We start from the raw sequence: 18261 nt of genomic DNA on the forward strand, positions 1-18261 counted from the left end.
TTCACTAATCCAATCTCCACCTCCCATTTACCCTCTCACCAACCCAACTGCCATCTCCCATCTACTCCTTAACCAACCCTACCTTCATCTTACATCTACCCTCTCACCAACTCAACTTCCACCTCTCATCCTCCCATCCCACCCATACTTCACATGCCTATCGACCCACCTTCAGAGGCATTTAATTTTCAGACTTTCCCCAAAAGATTAAATGAGCAAAAAAAAAAAAAAAAAACTACCTTAGGGATCCTGGTGGACATGGAGCCCTTGAGTGTAATTCACAGGCTGTCTACTTTATTTGCTTGGTGCTTTATTAAAAGAACCCATTTGCTGTATGCCTCTAGAGAATGCAAAGGCAATCACAAAGCGGAAAAGAACCATTTTGTCATTTGGGAACCCCTTACTATGAGATATATATCAGTGGCCTGAGCCCAGGGCATTACCATGACATCCATTTCCTCTCTCTATCTTTTTCCAAGGACGTTATCTCAGCCCATGGCAGTCCAGTGGTGCCTATTACATGGCCAGGTTGCAAAGGCAGATTGAATAAACACTATAGATAGGACTAGTGGATGGCAGGACCTCTAAGGTCTAAGGTAAGCCTGCCTCTTCGTCTATATCTGGAACTATGTAGAATGACCAGTGCTTCAAGTTGTACTAACAGAATGCAGAGCAGAATGAGCTTCTAATATGATTTTGCCTCACATTCTGCATAATCTATGCACTGTGCACTGTGACCTGGATTCTAAATTATAATCTGCAAATAGATATCAATTTATTTACTCATTATAAAGACTTCTTTATCTATGTGTGACAGTTGTGAATATGATCATTGATTTGCCAGAGATGCAGCGATCAATATTTGTCATTGGGCAGAATTCTTGAATTGAAGAGATTGCCAGCCCATGAAAATTTCTAACTCTAGGGAGGGCACTGCAGATCTCAGAAACTCTAGTCACTAGTCAAGGAGCTCAGTAACAATACTATGGGTAGACTTAGAAAAACTCTACCAGGTCATGTGCTAAAGCATTAGTTTGGTGCCCCATAATGGAGTTTCTCCTAGCATCATCAGCCTATACATATACATATGTTATGGTTCATGACATAATACACATTGTATCATCACCATCCTGAGTTGCTGTGAAGCCTTATAAAAAGGCTCTCTCGGTGTCTAAGATTAGCAAAGACCCTTCTTGCAATATAAACACAGTAACCAAGACTCCAAAGAGTCAGTCAGATCTGGGACTGACTCACCTGGGAGCCTACAAGCGTTTCAGCATTTTAAACTGAACAGCAGATCAATTTAAGTAGCTCATTTTAAATTAGAATTTTTTCTCTTTTGTTGATTTATCTATGTCATTTTTTCCTTACATTTATATGTATGTATAGTCTTGATAAAGCAGTGTGATTTTCATGCTGTGGGAACCAACACTCCTGCACCCTGAAGTGAAGGAACAGGAATTACGTTTTTCAGGGTCATCTTTCCACGCATTCAGGTCCAATGATGGTAGACTGCTGCATAAAAGGAAGTCTTTAGGGTAAGTTCCCACAGTGAACGGATCAAGGGGTACCTCCACCACCCCGCTGTTGTCACAGATGACATGAGACAGGGAGTGTTTCTGCAGCTCCTGTTTCTGGAGTGCCGAGAACACGCCTGGCCTTTCCCACCAGAATCTGAAACAGATTTTGACTGGCATATCATTAGTCTGATAGCCGAGATGTATTATAGAGTTAAATTGAGAGAGTATATTTATGGAGTATAAATTGAATTGTAGGTCTCTATATTTTAATATGTAGAGAAATGTACCCTTCTCTATAGTTAGGAAATTTATCATTTGTATTGATTTGTAAAGCTTGGCAGTTGGAAAGATTTTTATTTGACAAAGCCTCTGGCTTGAAAATACAGTTCACTGTTTACAATTACAATGGCTTAAGCATTTTACCTGTCACCTTCTCTGATCATCTTCATCTGTTTTCCAATCAAGCACGCAAACAGTGGGCCTGTCCTAGCACCAGGCTGCAAGGTCTCCACCAACCCTGCCAGCCACACATCAATATTGCTGGGATGCCCATATAAATCCATTATCTTTTCAACCAGATCTCCGTCATGTACCACTCCCTTCAGATCTGCTTTGCTTTCCACTCGGTCATATCCACAAAACACCCTCCAGTCATTGTAGCCTGAAATGCAATTGACAGAGGTGATATTAAAGGCACACACACTGAAAAAAACAAAAACAACCCAGATGGCTTAAAATGTTGCTTGAAGTACAGCTCTACTCTCAATATAATATATCTTGCAGCATTTGAATTGTATTTGAATGTAGCATAAGAAGAGCATTGACCTGGAAGGCCATGATCTCGTCCTCTCTGCAGGTTTAGGGCAGCCAGGTCCAGAGCCTCTGGGATGGTGAGCACTACAAGTTTCTCTGTCAGTTCCTCAGTCATCAAGTGATGTTGGTTCTGCCTGACAGCTGGGCTGCCTAGAAGACCTCGCAGTACTGGATCTAATCCCCCTGTGGAGTGTAAACCCAAACCAGCAATCAGTGTTTAAGAACTTTAAATTATCTTATGTATGTATCATTAAATAACATACAGTTAAAGTAAAGCAGCAGTTAAGATACAGTTTAGCTACAGTTAGTCTACAGTTTAACTACGGAATTTGCAGCAATGTATTCTGTACATCTAAAGTTTGAATGCTTTTAAAATGCTTTAATGCTTTAAAGTTGATCCATGTCAACCTGATGAATATAACGTATATATAGTTTTTTTTTTAATTGCTGCTGATAGTTACTTTAATCTTTGTTGCTGCTATTAGCTGTAATTTTATGAGTTTGTGCTTCTTAAGAACTTGATGTTCATGCAAATCATGCACTGATCAAAAGAAATATTAGCATGCCATAGACAAATTGCAGAGATACATAAAGTGTGTTCATCAATCCACAGTAAGACAATCTGCTTGTAAATACATATAATATGTTTATATTCATTTATATAAATTAGATATAAACATATATCCTCAGTAAGACAAACTGTATATAAACATAATAAATTCTGTACTGCGGTTACTCTTCCAAATAGATCACACTAAGAGCCCAGAAGGAAACACGGACAGATATGAAAAGCAACCCAATGGTAACAGCAGAGGACCTACAGAAATCTCCCAAACATGCTTACAACTTAGTGAAAGCAGCATTATGTTGGCAGAGATACAAATGAACAATACATTCAAAATTAAATCAAAACATTATATATAAAAATATCATGTAATTCTCTAAACATTTTCAGGAATAATGAGACCTCAAATTAATTGAGATGCTGTAGCATTACCTGAAAAGAGCTGTTTATGCAAGAAACTGTAGAAATCATAATCAATAAAGCATGTTTTATTAGGAGGAATTATCTAAAATTGTTCCTAACAACTAGCAGAGGTTTTTGCAGCCACAGGACATTCTATAATTGAAAATACAGGTTTTTTTCTCAGCCTGAACTATGAATGTTTAAATCTCTTCAGACTAGTAATTGTACGATTGTGTGTTAATAGCATAATTAGTGAAATCAGACTGTGATGTTTGTCTCATGTTGACACTTAGTTGAAGATGAGGCTACATTTTTATAATTATTAATACAGAAATCCAGGTATTTCCAAAAAAGGTTACACCAGTTTTCTTACAATTTGCACAAATTACTGGTTGTTATTTTGCTGTAAAAAGGAGAACCAGAGATTAATATCACAACAAACTAAACAAAAAATAAAAAGTTCATTTATTTTATATACTAAATGGCCACTTTATTAGCGACACCTGCCCCTTCATGATTGGAGCTTCCCTTTATGGAAATGGTAATCAGTGCTAGACAAGCTGGGACCAGTATTTAAAAAACTGACTTTGTAGGGTTTTGTAGTCAAGCAAATTGCAGTGGAATACAATGCTGGTATGAATGTACAACTCATCATTCCTTAGCATGGATGGGTTGTAACAACAGACAACCAGTTCGAGTGCCATTGTTGTCTAAGGAAAAAAGAAAGGTTAGACTCCAGTGGGCAAAAGTGGGCAAAAATTAGATCAGTGAGCAGTGGAAAAATATTGCCTGTTCAGAGGAATCCAAATTGCTTTTGCACCATGGAAGGGTTAGTATTTGGATCAAGCAACATGAATTGATAAGCCACTCCTGTCAGGTGTTAACAGTGCAGGATGGTGGAGTAATGGTATTTGGGATGTTTTCTTGGAAAACCCTAGATCCACGGATACCTGTAGATCGCAATTTGGACAGTCGGGCTTACCAAAACATTGAGGCTGACCAAGCTCATCCCTTCAGGACAGTGGACCAAGCCACAGGGGTTGTATACTCATATTTTGGTTCCAGGAACATGACAGCAAGTTTTCCTTGCTTCCATGGCCGTCACAGTCAGAGCATATAAGTACCTCCATCTAATTTGTTGCAACTGCAAAAAGCTATGGGCCAAGATTCCTGCAGACTGATTTCAACACCTAGAGGAGGTGTATGCCATAAATAATTCCTGTGGTTCTGAAGGCCAAAGGAGATGTACCCTGCTACTAGATGGGTGTCTCTAATACAGTGGCCATGGCAAGTGTGGAAATGTATATCAGACCTTTCATTTAGGAATATGAGCACTTTTAATAATTAATTTTTGAGAAATGTGCAAGAGGAAAAAATAAAATCATACAGTGCCTTCTCTAATGAATCTGCTAGGACCTGTGGGACTCTGATGCAAATAAGCAATCTCAGTTTAAAATTGGCATATTTCATATTTTTGCTCTACGATATTTCTGAAAATCATATACTGAAAGATCTGCCTTCCAAAGCAAGGTCAAGTGAGACATCTGTACCTTCTCTGATGATCCTCCATGGACTGAAGAAAGTCTGATGCAAATGTAATGAGGAAAAGTGCTCGTGCTCCTGGTAGCTCTCATTCAGTCTTCTCATTTGTTCTGAAACGGTGGCATGGCCAAAGCGGAAGGCTGCTGTGGCAAACACATTGGAGACTGATGGATCTACAGACTCATCATATCCCTCATATGGCCCAATGATGCGATTGAATGCTTCTTCTCCAAGGAGTTTTGGAATATAGTCCCTCATGGTTATGATCTGTAATGAGGACAAATGTATCCTTATGCTTGCACAACCTTTGATAATATATCACATCTGAGGTATATTAAAAATATCTGGAGAAAAAAAAATCCCTAAAGTGCCATTACACATAGATAAGATCCAAGCTGCCCTTGACTTAAAATATAGAAGATATGTCAAATGATAGCCTGAAATGCCAGACATTGCAGTAATACATTTCATTAACTCAAAGAGAGCTTCACTCACTAAAACATAAGGCTTTGCTAACAAGGATACTGTACATATTCTCAGCTAAATATGTCCAAGGTGGCAATTCTGGGACAGAATTGGCAGATAAGATTTTATGGTTCTTTCCTCTGTGATATGCCTCAGAACTTCTGCTGGCTGCAGATGTTTGGAGTTTCAGTAGACTCATTCTCCCTGGCACATCTCTGTCTGACTCAAGTTTTCTGTCTACTTAGTAGCAGAGAGCAGGGATGTGTATATCAAAACTCACTGTCCATGAAGCTGTAACGTAACTGCCGCACAACCAGAGAGTGGAAACGTTTTTATTGGTTTTGTGAAGTCAGACCCTCTGGGACATTGTTAAAACACTGCATTCTGCCTGATGTATTCCATCTACTTCTCTCTTGTAACACTTCAGAGTCACTTTCTCTGCCACTTTAATTTAAGGGGCCTGGGTTATATTCAACCTTACAGGTCCTTTTGTGAGTGATGAAATGTTTCTTTGATCCAGCAGAAACTGCTTGGTGCACAGAGAGGACATGTTTTAGCTTTGTGGAACGGGGCCTTTAATCTCTACATTTTGCCTCTGCCCAGTGTAGTAAATCAACTTTGCACTCCTGAACATTAGCCCAAATGGAACAACACAGCCACACGGGAAATTGCTCCTATATCCATCAAGCAAATGATTTAGGTAAATTTAAGGTAATTAGTTTGCATTATTAAACTAATTGTACAGTAATTAGTTTTCCAGCTATAATTAATACCACAGTTAATAACATACAGTTAATAATAATAATACAGTTGATAATATAAATCAATCAGCACTGTGACAACATATAACTATTATATTTTACTGTCAGGATGGCTTGAAGTGCTCATCTATCTCGCTATCCTTAGGTGTGTTTGAAGATGTAGAACAAAAAACTCCACTAACCTTCCCTCCTACACTATCCCTAGGCTAGCCAGGTGTCTAACAAAATCTTCTACATCCTTATTCTACATCCTTGTAGGTGCTTTGGTAAAATGCTTTGAATAAATGAGTTTTTGCTTCAAAGCATGATATGTTTTTAAAGATGGAAATTCTTAATTGGACACTTCAGACAAGAGGAAAGTGTTGCACCATATGGGAATGCATACACTGATGCACAGTTTGTGGGAGGACTGCTCTGTGGCATATAATTCATCTCATCAGGACATTTTACATTCACTGTTGCAATGATAAATATGTACAATGTTTTAAAGATTAAAATCAACTGCTAAGATGTTTGCAGATGTTCAGAAGATTTGGATCCATTTGTAGGTGTTACATAATTTGTGCCATATCCTGTTTACATTTTATTTACCTTTCTTCTGCGGCATGTGCATTTCACTATTTAGAAGAATACGAAACAGATATGCACAACTGCATCATTAGCAATCAAACACTGGAGGTCAAGTTTGTGAAGCATAAGTAATTCATGGAATATATTTTACATAAATTAGCTTGAAATTCCCTTACAGTCATTGTTCATCCTTCAGCAATGAGAACTTTAATTTAATTACACCCCATGGCACTTTCTCTTTAGGAGAAAGTCCTTACTTGGTTAATGTAAAAAAAAAAATTATATATATATATATATATATATATATATATATATATATATATATATATATATATATATATATATATATATATTTATATAAACATCTTATATTCTTTATAATAATAAACATCAAGTTTTGTGGTGATTTCAATTAGCCCAGGAATGTCAGATTTTCCCAGATATGTTGTACAAATAGGATATCTCTCCCACCGCATGATGTGAGTGGCATGATACAGAAATGAGAGACTCTCTCTGATCTCTCTAGTTGTCTTGACTATTTAACACGGGTTAAAATAGCTTGTACCTGGTGCAAAGCTCCAACAATCTTGCGTGTCTCCTGGTAGGTTGTCTCTGGGCTCCAGTGCCTGTTCAGCTGCTTCAGGTGTCTGGCGATGCGATTGTGCTCCCTCATCCACAGTGTGTGTAGAGCAGTCAGGGGCAGAACCTCATTTACCCTGCTATCTCCAGCCACAAAACACTCCACCCTTTGCCTAGGCCCAGTACCAGGCTCCTGAAAGCATGCAGATGGTGTGTTCCTTACAAAAGGCAAGTATGGATGACCACCATGGTCTGTGTATTTACTGTTAACTGCTAGTAGGCCCTCAGAGCTTGAGAGGTCCCTGAGAGTGTTTTGCAAGAGTGCAGAGTGTCCATAGACAGTGGACGCATCTAGGTAGGAGGTGATTGAATTCATCTGCTGTCTCTGAAGCATCTGTTGTGACTGCAGAGTGTGTGCAAGACCATTGAGGCAGGCTGGCAAGGAGCGGAAAAATGGGAGACAGCTCTTATTTCCAAACAGTTTATCATTTAGTGATATCTGTGAGACACACAAACACAGGGAGAGAAGGACAGAGAGAGAGAGAGAGAGAGAGAGAGAGAGAGAGAGAGAGAGAGAGAGAGAGAGAGAGAGAGAGAGAGGACATTGGGTTATAATGCATTCAAAGACAAATGTCTTAATTTGTGTTTGCTCTCCTAACCTTTACCAGCCTGCTTTTTATACTTTTTTATGCAACAATTCTTATAATTTTACTCATTAGACACATGCTAGCATGGTAAACCATGTATTATATAATGCTCTTTACATCATATTCTATACTACTCTTATAGCATGAGATCAATTTAAATTGATGTACCTCTGAACCAACAAACAGAAACTTTCCAAATGTGAGAGGAGCTTAGTGAAGCAGTTTGATACCAGATTGTTCTCCTGAGTGCTGATAAACTACCCTAGCATTAAATTCGTCATGGTAGAAGGCTCAGATTTTTGGACTCAGCTCTATGTTCTAATGAACAGCACAGTAGTGTTCCTGCACATCGCATCAAGCTGACAGTTTATCATTGCCTCACCACCTTAATCTTGATTTTTAGAAAGCCTTCTTTTTACCCTTCTAAAATGCCAAATCTCATCTGGTTTCTGAGGATTCTGCAAATGAGGCTCAAGTTGAAACTCATGGGGTTAGCATCGCTGCAGGCTAAAGGTTCACAGTTTCTGACAAGGTGGGAACTCTCAGGCCCATATTACTGGCAGGTCACATTCTTAGCAAGTGGTATATATTTTGTTTGTTGTGAAGTTGTTCTCTTGAACAGAGCTTGCATGTTCTTAAAATAGCTCTGGTGCTTGGGGCAGTTCTTAGTGCTGCAGGCTGGAATACTGAAGATGCAGTGGGTTTTGATCTCTACAGCATGCTCACAAAAATACATCTGTGGCTGTGTACAGTATGTTTCATTTGCATTTCATATAATCTAGCTTTAGATATTCTTTAATCTAGGCAAATATTTGTTCCACTTTTTGTTCCACTTTTTAATATTTATTCCATCTTCTTTGGGATGTGCCATAAATTATATGCTGTATTAAGTCTGCAGAAATGATCTTCAAATTCTGTTTGCCATTGGCTTGTCAGCTCTGAGCAGAAAGACACTTTTACATACTACTGTGTGCTTTCATATGTGCTACTCATATCACCACTTTATTATGTTTCCTCTCAGATCTCCCAGTATTGATATTTAAATGCTAGTAGAGGCGGGTGCTCAGAATGATTCCATATAAAAAAGCACTCCTTTATACGTCCATGGTTCTTGCCTGGTTCTCTCTGGGTTGGGGAAGGTGAAATTAGTTATGAAACAACCCAGCTCAGTAATAGCCTTCATATTTTTATAAACAGCTGCTGCCCTGAAGCTGTCTTACATTTCACACTAGCCAGAAAGGGACACCCCAGAGACTTACTACTTTCACTAGTGTTTGTGGTTTTGACCAAGATAAAGAAACAATGAGAGATATATGAGATATATGCTTATTAATTTCAGGCTCCTGCTGCAGGCTCTGATAGAGCCCCAACAAACCCAACACCAAAACAAACATTTAAAATCCCTGAATTGGGGGCAAATATACTCACACATATGACATTAGGAGGCTAACAATATCATAGAGAAAAAAAAAATTACTTTCTTAAAGTTTGTAGCTAAATGCTAATTAACACATTGGCATATTTCTTTATAGTAGCAGAGTTATTGGATTTGGCAAACAGGAAAAGGTCATTTAATTTAAAATATTAACAACAAAGGTAAATCACTCAACTCTGAAAATATCTTAGTCAAGCAACTTTTTCAAAATAATTGCTGGCATCTGTGTGTGGCCTGTGGGAGACTTTTACCTGAATGGGGAAGCAAGGACTGGAATTTTCACACACATTGAGGCAGTCGGTTCCCTCCAGAAACGTAGCTTTACTGCTGCTCTGAGGAGTGAAGGAGATGTCATGGTCTATGTACTGACCCCAGTCCACCAGCAACTGGGAATATGCTTCATCTTCCATGCGGTACTGGCTGGAGCTTTGCATAATTTCCTTGCTGACTTTCTGAACCTTAAAATATAGGATTGGCATGATGTTCAAAGTAGAGAATAATGTGATTAATGTCTTCAGACTTTATTTCACTAGATTCATTCCTGTGTCTGCATGCATCTAAAGAAGCCGCTGTAATCAGAAGGTCTACCGTAGTTAACAGCATTAAGGCAAAATCCCAAATTTGTTAACTGCTGTGCAAGTTACGAAGTTGAATGTATTCCCCTTTTAGTCTTCTTTTTCTGGTTAAACTTTTATTTGAAAAACACTTTTCCTGTAAATGTACAATGTGATCAAAGCGTTTATGAAGGCGCCCTTGTGCTGTCACTACAGATTGTGAGCCATAGGAAGCAGCATGTTTGTCCTTGCATTTATCACAATGAAATGTTTCAGTTCATCCTCATTAAAAAACTACTATTCAGTCAGGAGAGCAAGCGTGATGGTGATGTTCTGTGTGTGTGTAGCGAGAAACTAAAGGTCTGCATATCTCAAACATGTGCATGGAGCCGGAGAACAGAGCATGGCAGGAAAAGGGCAGCATGTGGCAGCTCAAATTATCCATAGTGAGTATTAGCCAGAATGATGAATTCCCACTGTGGATAATTCCAACTGTGTGCAGTACCTTGCTCACTTAGTCAACTCTTCCAGACTTGCACATGACAGAGTTGTTTTTATTGTGTCCAAAACTAACACAAATCTGTGTATATCTGAATATTCTGTTTGTGCCATTTTCTTTTTTACATTTTACATGACAACACAGATTTTGTTCAAACTCACAAATGTTATGAATTTTTTCCATCTCTTAAGAACACCTTATATTAGCTCACTTGATTTGTTTCTCTATGCACTTGCACTTTACAAAAAAGATACTGCTGGAAACAAAGACTGCTGCTCGTAACAATCTCAGAGGAGCTTAGTGAAGCAGTCTACGGCCAAACTGTTCTCCCGAGGGCTGACAAAATGCTCTAAAATCAAGTTTTTAGCTCTCAGTAGCAGAATATTACTCTACTGCATATTGACTTACATTCTGATATATAATATTTGTTTTATTCTTAATGTAATAGCTATCAGTTTCTTGTAACTGTTGTATTAAATAAAGGTACCCTCTGTATCTTACTGGGGGAAGTTGGAATCCACTATAGTATTGTCCAGTGTTCCAGCCCTTTGGTTGGCTTTCTCCGTCCTCATATTCTGCTGGGAGCCATCTGGACAAAGCGCTGTTGGCTGCTCCCCACAGAGGGCTATTTCTGAATAAGAAAGTGTATATGTTGTAGCTGAAATGTTTCATGGAGCATTGTATGTTTTGAGGACTATCAAGAAAGTGTAACTACAAAATCTGAAGTGAGAAGATACATGTTTTCAGTGAGCTTATCACTCTTCACAAGCTTATCTAGTTCACAAAATAATTGTAGATATGCGCAGAGTGGTATAGCATAGACACAATTAGAAGTAAAAGTTAAAGATTTTTCAATAATTACATATAGAGAGGACTGTTTTTACAAAAATGTACAATTAAGGTCTTGATGTAAAGCAGTAATTAATCTGTAGCTCTAACCCTCTTTTGAGAGCAATCTCATTATAAAGTATAGCAATTGTAATAATTGTAGTAATAAACTAGTAAGGCAAAGTTTGTGAATGAACTTTGCTAGCTTCACAAAGCATATAAAAATGAATAAAATGCTGATTGGCTATTTTAACCTTGATAACCCAATAAAAACTGTGAAATTGTTACAATGGTTTTTAAACTTAAAATGTAATCCTGAAATATTATTGAAATCCTTATTTGGCTGTGGGGTTAAATGTGTGTTAAAGGGTAGTTGACTGGGGTATGTAGGGCTGGGGGGCTATTTAGTTATTGGGACTGAGGTCTATTTGGCTCTGAGAATTTATCTTGGGGGTAATTTACTGTGGGGTAGTTGACCATAAAGCTAAATAACTCCTTAACCACAACTATCCTAACTAAATAATCCCTTAGCCTTAATTACTCAAAAGCCCATCAACCACAACTACCCCATTAGCTAAATTGCCCTCAACAGCTACACCTATAGCTAAATACTAAAACTGCTAAATAGCCCTTCAGCCTGAACTACCCCACAGCCCATTATTCCTAATCCAAAATTAGTCCAACATCTAAATAAACCCTCAACATTAATTTTACGTTAACATTACTGTGAAAACGTTAATATAAGGTCAGTCAAAGAACATTTTATCGTTAGTCCCAGAATGTTATTTTAATGTTATTGTGAAAATATTAGTAGGCTATAATGTTAGTCCAAGAATGTTAGTATAACATTAGTCTGAGAATGTTATTGCAAACATATTAGCGTAATGTTAGCCCAAGAACATTGTTTTAACATAAGCCTAAAAACATTATTTTAATGTTATTGTGAAAATGCTATTTTAAAATTAGTTCAAGAACATTAGTATAACATTAGTCCAAGAACATTATTTATTGTTATTGCAACACATTAAACATAAAACATAAACATAAAAATGTTTTTAATGTCAGGCAAAGAACATTATTTTAATGTTAGTGTGAGAATGTTCTTGTAACATTTTGTGAAAATGTTAATATAATGTTAGTCTGACAACATTATTTCAATGACTGACAACATTGTTTTCAAAATTTGATGGCTATAACGTAACAATTACGAAAATTATTAAATCAATGAGTTTCTATAAGAAGATGACAGGATGAATGAATATATAGAAAGGATGGATAAACAAGTGATCAGTATGAAATGCAGTTTGGTGTTTGCAGTCAGCTGTTGAATCTTTTTACCAAGTTTTATGGCTATAGCTTGAAAAGGAAGGAAGTTATACAATCTATGGTTTCCTATGGGAGGATGGAGAGATGAATAAAAGAGGTGGATTGACAAGTGCCATCAGTATGAAGTGCAGTTTGGTGATTGGGCATAGTAGTTCAATCAGTATACTAAATTTAATTGCTCTATCTTTACAGCTGAAGGAGTTATAAAATCAATGGGTTCCTATGGGAGGATGGAGGGATGACTGAAAAGATTTAAGGGGTAGATTGATCAGTGCAGTTAGTGTAAAATTCAGTTTGGTGCTTGGTCAGCTGTTGAGTCATTTCACCAAGTTTGATGGCTATACCCTGTAAACTGTGAAAAATCAATGGATTCCTATGAGAGGATAGAGTAGTTTTAAAATTGGCAAGCAAAGAGAATGTAAAGAAAATACAGTAATGGTATAAAAGTCCTACATCATGTATGTTTGACACCTTGGTCTCTACTCCAAGTGATATAAGTCTAAAGTATAGCGATACTGGTGTTTATTTAACAGCGAGGTGAAATCAAAAATAGTAGGATTTTTGGGCTTGTGCAGATGGATCACCAGTGATTTATTATATGGTCAGTCATTATTTATTAACAGATCACCATATCCATCAAGGAAACCTAGGTGTTGTCTAGGAGGGTGGTATAGGACATTCATTAGAATTGACTATTTGCTCCTAGCCTCAATAGAAAGATATTCAAAAGTGCTGTATTCCCCAAAACATTGATGTGTAAGACATATCTTGCTTAAAAAAATCATGCTACTCCCCCACCTCTTTTATTAGCCATTGGAACACTGACTGAACAATATTGGAGGTGGGGTCGATTAAATTAGTGACATTATCACTGCTGAGCCAGGTTTCAGTCAGAAAGATAATATTCAACTCATAGTCTTCAATCATTTGCCCTATTGTAAAGGCTTTGTCAGCTAATGATCTAACATTAAGAACAGCAGCATTTAACAACCAAACAAGGAAGCATGAGGAAACAAAACCAGGAAGTAAACAAACAGTTACCATGGGAACCGCGACACCAGTGTGAGGGGAAATGTGACAGCTAGGCTTTATCATAATCAACTGTAATGTAATTAATGCTCTTGTGGATTTTACGAACATGCTACTGAACCAAGTACCATAGTAGACGCTGTTGTAGCATGCTTTCTGACATGTCAGACTTTTCGCTCCTAATGGGATGGTGTAACACAGTATTATGGGCTTCTTGGTCTGTTGTTAATGCTGGTCCACAGTGCATGATTGATGAAGTGGAGTGTAGCAGCCAAGATCCAAGGTGATTGAGGTGTACCTCAGCTCAAGTTTAAAAAGTTCACCACATTCCCAAAATATTTTAAAATTGTCTATGGAATTCACTTTGTGGTACGCACTGGCAGAGGAGAGCCATCTGTTCAAGATAAGTAGCTGACTAAAAAGTTCTCAGTTCTCTGTCTGAAAGTTGGAATCAGTCCTGAGAAAACTGCCTGAGCAGGAATAAGTTTGAGTGGATTAAAGAGGTAACTAAAGTCCTTTAATATTCCCAATTGTTGTTTGATGTCACCTAGTATACCAACTTGTACAATAATTCTCAAAGGGGTAGTTCAGTAATGCATATGGGATTCCTGCAGGATGTCACAGACCGTTGTACAGGAGAAGCAGAAAGTTTTATGGAGTACGTTTCTCTGATGATAACGTCCCCGATTAGCAGAGTAATTAGTTGTAGTAGAGCCATTGTATTTTCCTGATGCTGGCAGTTGTTCCTAACTGATTGCCAGCGAATTTGGAATTGGGAGATATTATCAAAGTGTCTTCTAGATGACTAGCATAGCATGGTTTCTTTGCCTTGGGCATTTCAGGCTGTGTGCTGGTGTGCTGAGATTAGTTTTGCTGTTGTTTTGTCCTTTCCCCCAGGCAAAGTAGGCTGTGCTCTGAGGTTTAGCAGCACTGTAGGTCTCTCAGTTTTCTTAATACTTATTAAAGGCCTTAATACCTTGTGAAGAGGGTTTTTGTCATTTTGATCGGGGCTCCTTGTTGCCCCTATTCTTCTTGCCCTCTGTGGTGGTGGTAGTTGTTGAGGGGCATTTGGCTGTGGAGGTTAATTTTCGTTGAGGGGTAATTGGCTATGGGGTAGGTGATGCTGAGGGGTCATTTAGCTGTTGGGGTAGTTATGGTTGAGGGGTTATTTAGTTGTGGGGGTAATTGTTGAGGCTGATGGGGTAGTTGTTGATTGGCCATTTTAAAGTTGATAATCCAATATTATGTTAATACTGTTAAAACATAAAATTAAATTTGGTGTGGGGGAGTTGAGTTTGAGGGGTTATTTAGCTGTTGTGGTTGCTATAGTATCCCAGGTGGTTGCTAGAGTGTTATCAAATGGTTGCAATGGTCTTGATAGGTGATTGCTATACAGTCCCAGATGATTGCTAGGTGGTTGTGATGCTGTTACTAGGTGGTTGCTTACCAGTTTCTGTGGCCCCCAGGTAGTTGCTAGGGTGGCGCTAATTGGTTGCTATACTATTGGCTGATATACTAATGTGGCTGTTATGGTCTAGATAGGCGGTTGCTATGGTATCTCAGGTGGTGGTAATGTAGTTGCTAGGTGGTTGAGTGCTTGCCATGGAGTTCCATTTGATTGATAACCAGTAACAAAACATAGTTAGTACTCTTTGTTAGTGTGTATGTGTGTATAAATGTTCTGAACATTCTTCCATTCATTTCATATACCAACCCCCCCAGCCCCACCCCCACCCCCCCGGCCAAAAAAAAAAAAGATTGCTATGCAGAAACAGGACACCAGTCAAAAAGCTGTATACAAGTACATCTTTCCTGCTCAAACCAAACATTCATAGGAATTGGTTCTGTGCTATATCTCAAACTGTGGGACTAGTTAGCATGTAATGCACAATCACTAATTATAATAAAAAGAATAGAATGTTTGCCTGGTCAAGCCAACATAATAATGAATTATATACACAAGTAATAATTACATGTGGAACATTTATTACACCTATAGAGTAATGTATATATTATACCTAAAATTTAAGGCTGATCAAATGTTTTTTTCTCTAAAGGCAGTATGCAATGCTGTCCCTAATGAACTTCACCTAAAATAACTGTAAGCCATTATGTAACATCTTGCACAGTCAGGGTTAAGTTAAGAGTTTCTCTAGGTGCACTTGGTAGGTCTGATGCAGCAATTGCACCTCACCTAGTGCCATTTGTCTGACTGTCTCCTTCCACACACACTGTGACTGCGCTTGCCCTCCACGTGCAGCACTAGCTCTGACGCATCCTATCTGTAAGGGGTCATCTTATCAACCTGGCCGGCTCCCTCGACAAAATGCCAGAGTCCAGTTAGAGAAAGCAGAGGCCTGATTAGTGTGGTTTGAAAACAGCCTGGCAGATGCACTTTGTGCTCTGCAGAGCAGCACATTATGGATAAATTATTAAGTGAGGGGCTAGCTACCTGTTATTGCACACTCCAGAGATAGTGCGGTATTTCTCCGAATAGCCTCCTCTGGGACAGCTGGCTGGATGGACGAGTGGAGGACATCCGGACAGGTTTGCTATCAGCTTCACTTCCTCCATGGAAAGGAACTCTGAAAAATGAGTTAGTTTGGCAAATTCAAATCTATTTTTTAAATTATTATTATTATTTTATTTAATGTATTTTATTTATTTATTTGTTTAGAGAAATGGTCCTTTTGAGTTTAAATAGTTTCTATTTCTGGGCACCTTTACATGTTATTTTATAAATCTTACTGCATATATTAAATCTGACATTTCACTCTTGTTGATACTGCTGCTATCACATCAGAACTGTTATCTGCACTGAGTCTAACTTTAAACATTTAAATCTTGTGCAGTCAAAATAAGTGATTATTTTTGCTCATAACAGTAATAAACAACATAACCTGCTGATCCTATTAATGTAATTAAAACAGTATCTTACCAGATGCAGAAACTGATCGTTTCTGCCTCCTGCTTGCCTTGTCCTTTAAAACTGACAAGGTCAAGTGAAAGACTTCTGCGGCCTGTGATATCAGCTCAGTTTCTACTGTAACCTGTCTAGAGAAAACAAGCATCTGCATGCAGCAAGAGTCAATCTAGTTCTTACTCTCCACAACAAAAACAGTGATGTTACAGAGGTTATTACTCAAGCAAAATAATAATAATTACTTGACATAAAAATGTATATTTTAATGACTTGTTTACCCATTTTGTGTCTGATTTAATGCATTGTTGACCATCTGAAGACTCTCTTGTACTGAGGAGATTAGCAAACTCTCTGACTTACTTATTGTTCCTGAAAAATGCAGATGAGACAATTGCAATAACACTAACATAACTGTCACATTAAGAAATCCCCCCCTGATGGGTAATAAAACGTAAAAATGGGAGGTTGATTTATGATATATAAAATGATTTAAATGTATTAACTTATTAGTTTGATTAATGTAATGTGTTCTTGTTATTGGTTTCATCATTAGTACTACTACTACTACTACTACTACTTATTATTATTATTATTGATTATTAATAGTATAATGTTATTAATTATTATAAGTAATTGATACTACTTTTGATTTAATGTTGAAATAAATCACATTTAATCTTTGCTTGTTCTACCCACAAATCAATATCCTTTCAGGCTTTGTATAAATGTTTAAAAATAAAGGCTCTCTATCATCTTGAGAACCCAGAAAGTTGATGGTGAATGTTATAATGCAGATGAATGATGTAGGAAATATTATAGCACAGACAGGTGTAAGTTTTCAGCATGGATTCTGGGCAAGCCTTGATGTCTAAGCCAGTTATTGAGCTGTTACCATGATTTTCCACTCCGTGCTCATCCTACTAATTACCAGCCCCACCCTAATAAGTTTCACCTGTTCCTTGTTTTTCTCTCCTTTTATTTAGTTTCTCCCTTGTTGTTTGTTCTCTGTTGTCCTCTTTATGTAAGTTCTAAGCTTTAGATTGTTTCTTTTAGCCTACTCATGTTTCAACTCTCTTTTGCCTGTTTCTACTCTGCTAGTCTACCTATGATATCCTGCCATACAAATAAATCTGCTATTACATCCAGCTTCATCTGCTACTACATCCAGCTTCATGCTTGTGTAACAACTGCATTTCTTGCCAACAAATACAGTTCCAAGAAAATGTTTATTAACTCTTCGGAATTATGTGGATTTCTGCATTAATGTAAAAATGTAGTGTGATTTTCAAGTAACAGACAAACACAATCTGTTTAAATTTATAACATAAATTTATATAACGGCTTGTCAATACTGAGCTGACAAATGTTTCTGAATTCTTATATTTAGTAACTGATACAACCTGTTGAACTTAGAGAAGCTGCAATAATGTCTGTCACATGCTTCCTGTAATTGCTTCTACAATGGTTAAGAGGAAATATGGACCATTCACTTTACAAAACTGCCTTAGTTCATTGATATTTCTGGGATTCCTTGAGTGTGGTGCAGTATCTTTTTTGGCCTTTCCATCCATGAATCTTCTGTTTACGCCATTCTGCTGTTGACGTACTGATATGTTTCTGGTTATTATGTAGCTGTATTATCCAACCTTTATGAAGCTTGAGGTGCCAGCAGCTACCCTGACCTTCTCCAGTATTCTTTCTTGATAAATGTTTGATTACATGGTTGCCTTGATGACACCATGCTGTCCAGGTCCTATGCTCCCTTCACATACATACTCCATTGTTCGGTTGAGATTTCGCAGT

At 37.8% G+C, this 18261-nt stretch overlaps 1 protein-coding gene across 1 annotated transcript; it reads right to left on the reverse strand.

The window, feature by feature from the left end:
* Positions 1-995: 995 nt before the first annotated feature.
* tpo (thyroid peroxidase) lies at positions 996-18239 on the reverse strand. Its single transcript, XM_035532910.1, has 12 exons — positions 18235-18239; positions 16474-16589; positions 15988-16120; positions 10854-10983; positions 9551-9757; positions 7204-7716; positions 4851-5109; positions 2346-2516; positions 1944-2181; positions 1466-1674; positions 1255-1262; positions 996-1073 (listed from the first exon to the last, which is right to left on the reverse strand). Exons 1-12 carry the CDS (start codon positions 18237-18239, stop codon positions 996-998), a joined length of 2067 nt encoding a protein of 688 aa, XP_035388803.1.
* Between the last annotated feature and the right edge of the window lie 22 nt (positions 18240-18261).

The sequence above is a fragment of the Electrophorus electricus genome, chromosome 13 (assembly GCF_013358815.1).
Source record: "Electrophorus electricus isolate fEleEle1 chromosome 13, fEleEle1.pri, whole genome shotgun sequence".
Lineage (NCBI taxonomy): Eukaryota > Metazoa > Chordata > Actinopteri > Gymnotiformes > Gymnotidae > Electrophorus > Electrophorus electricus.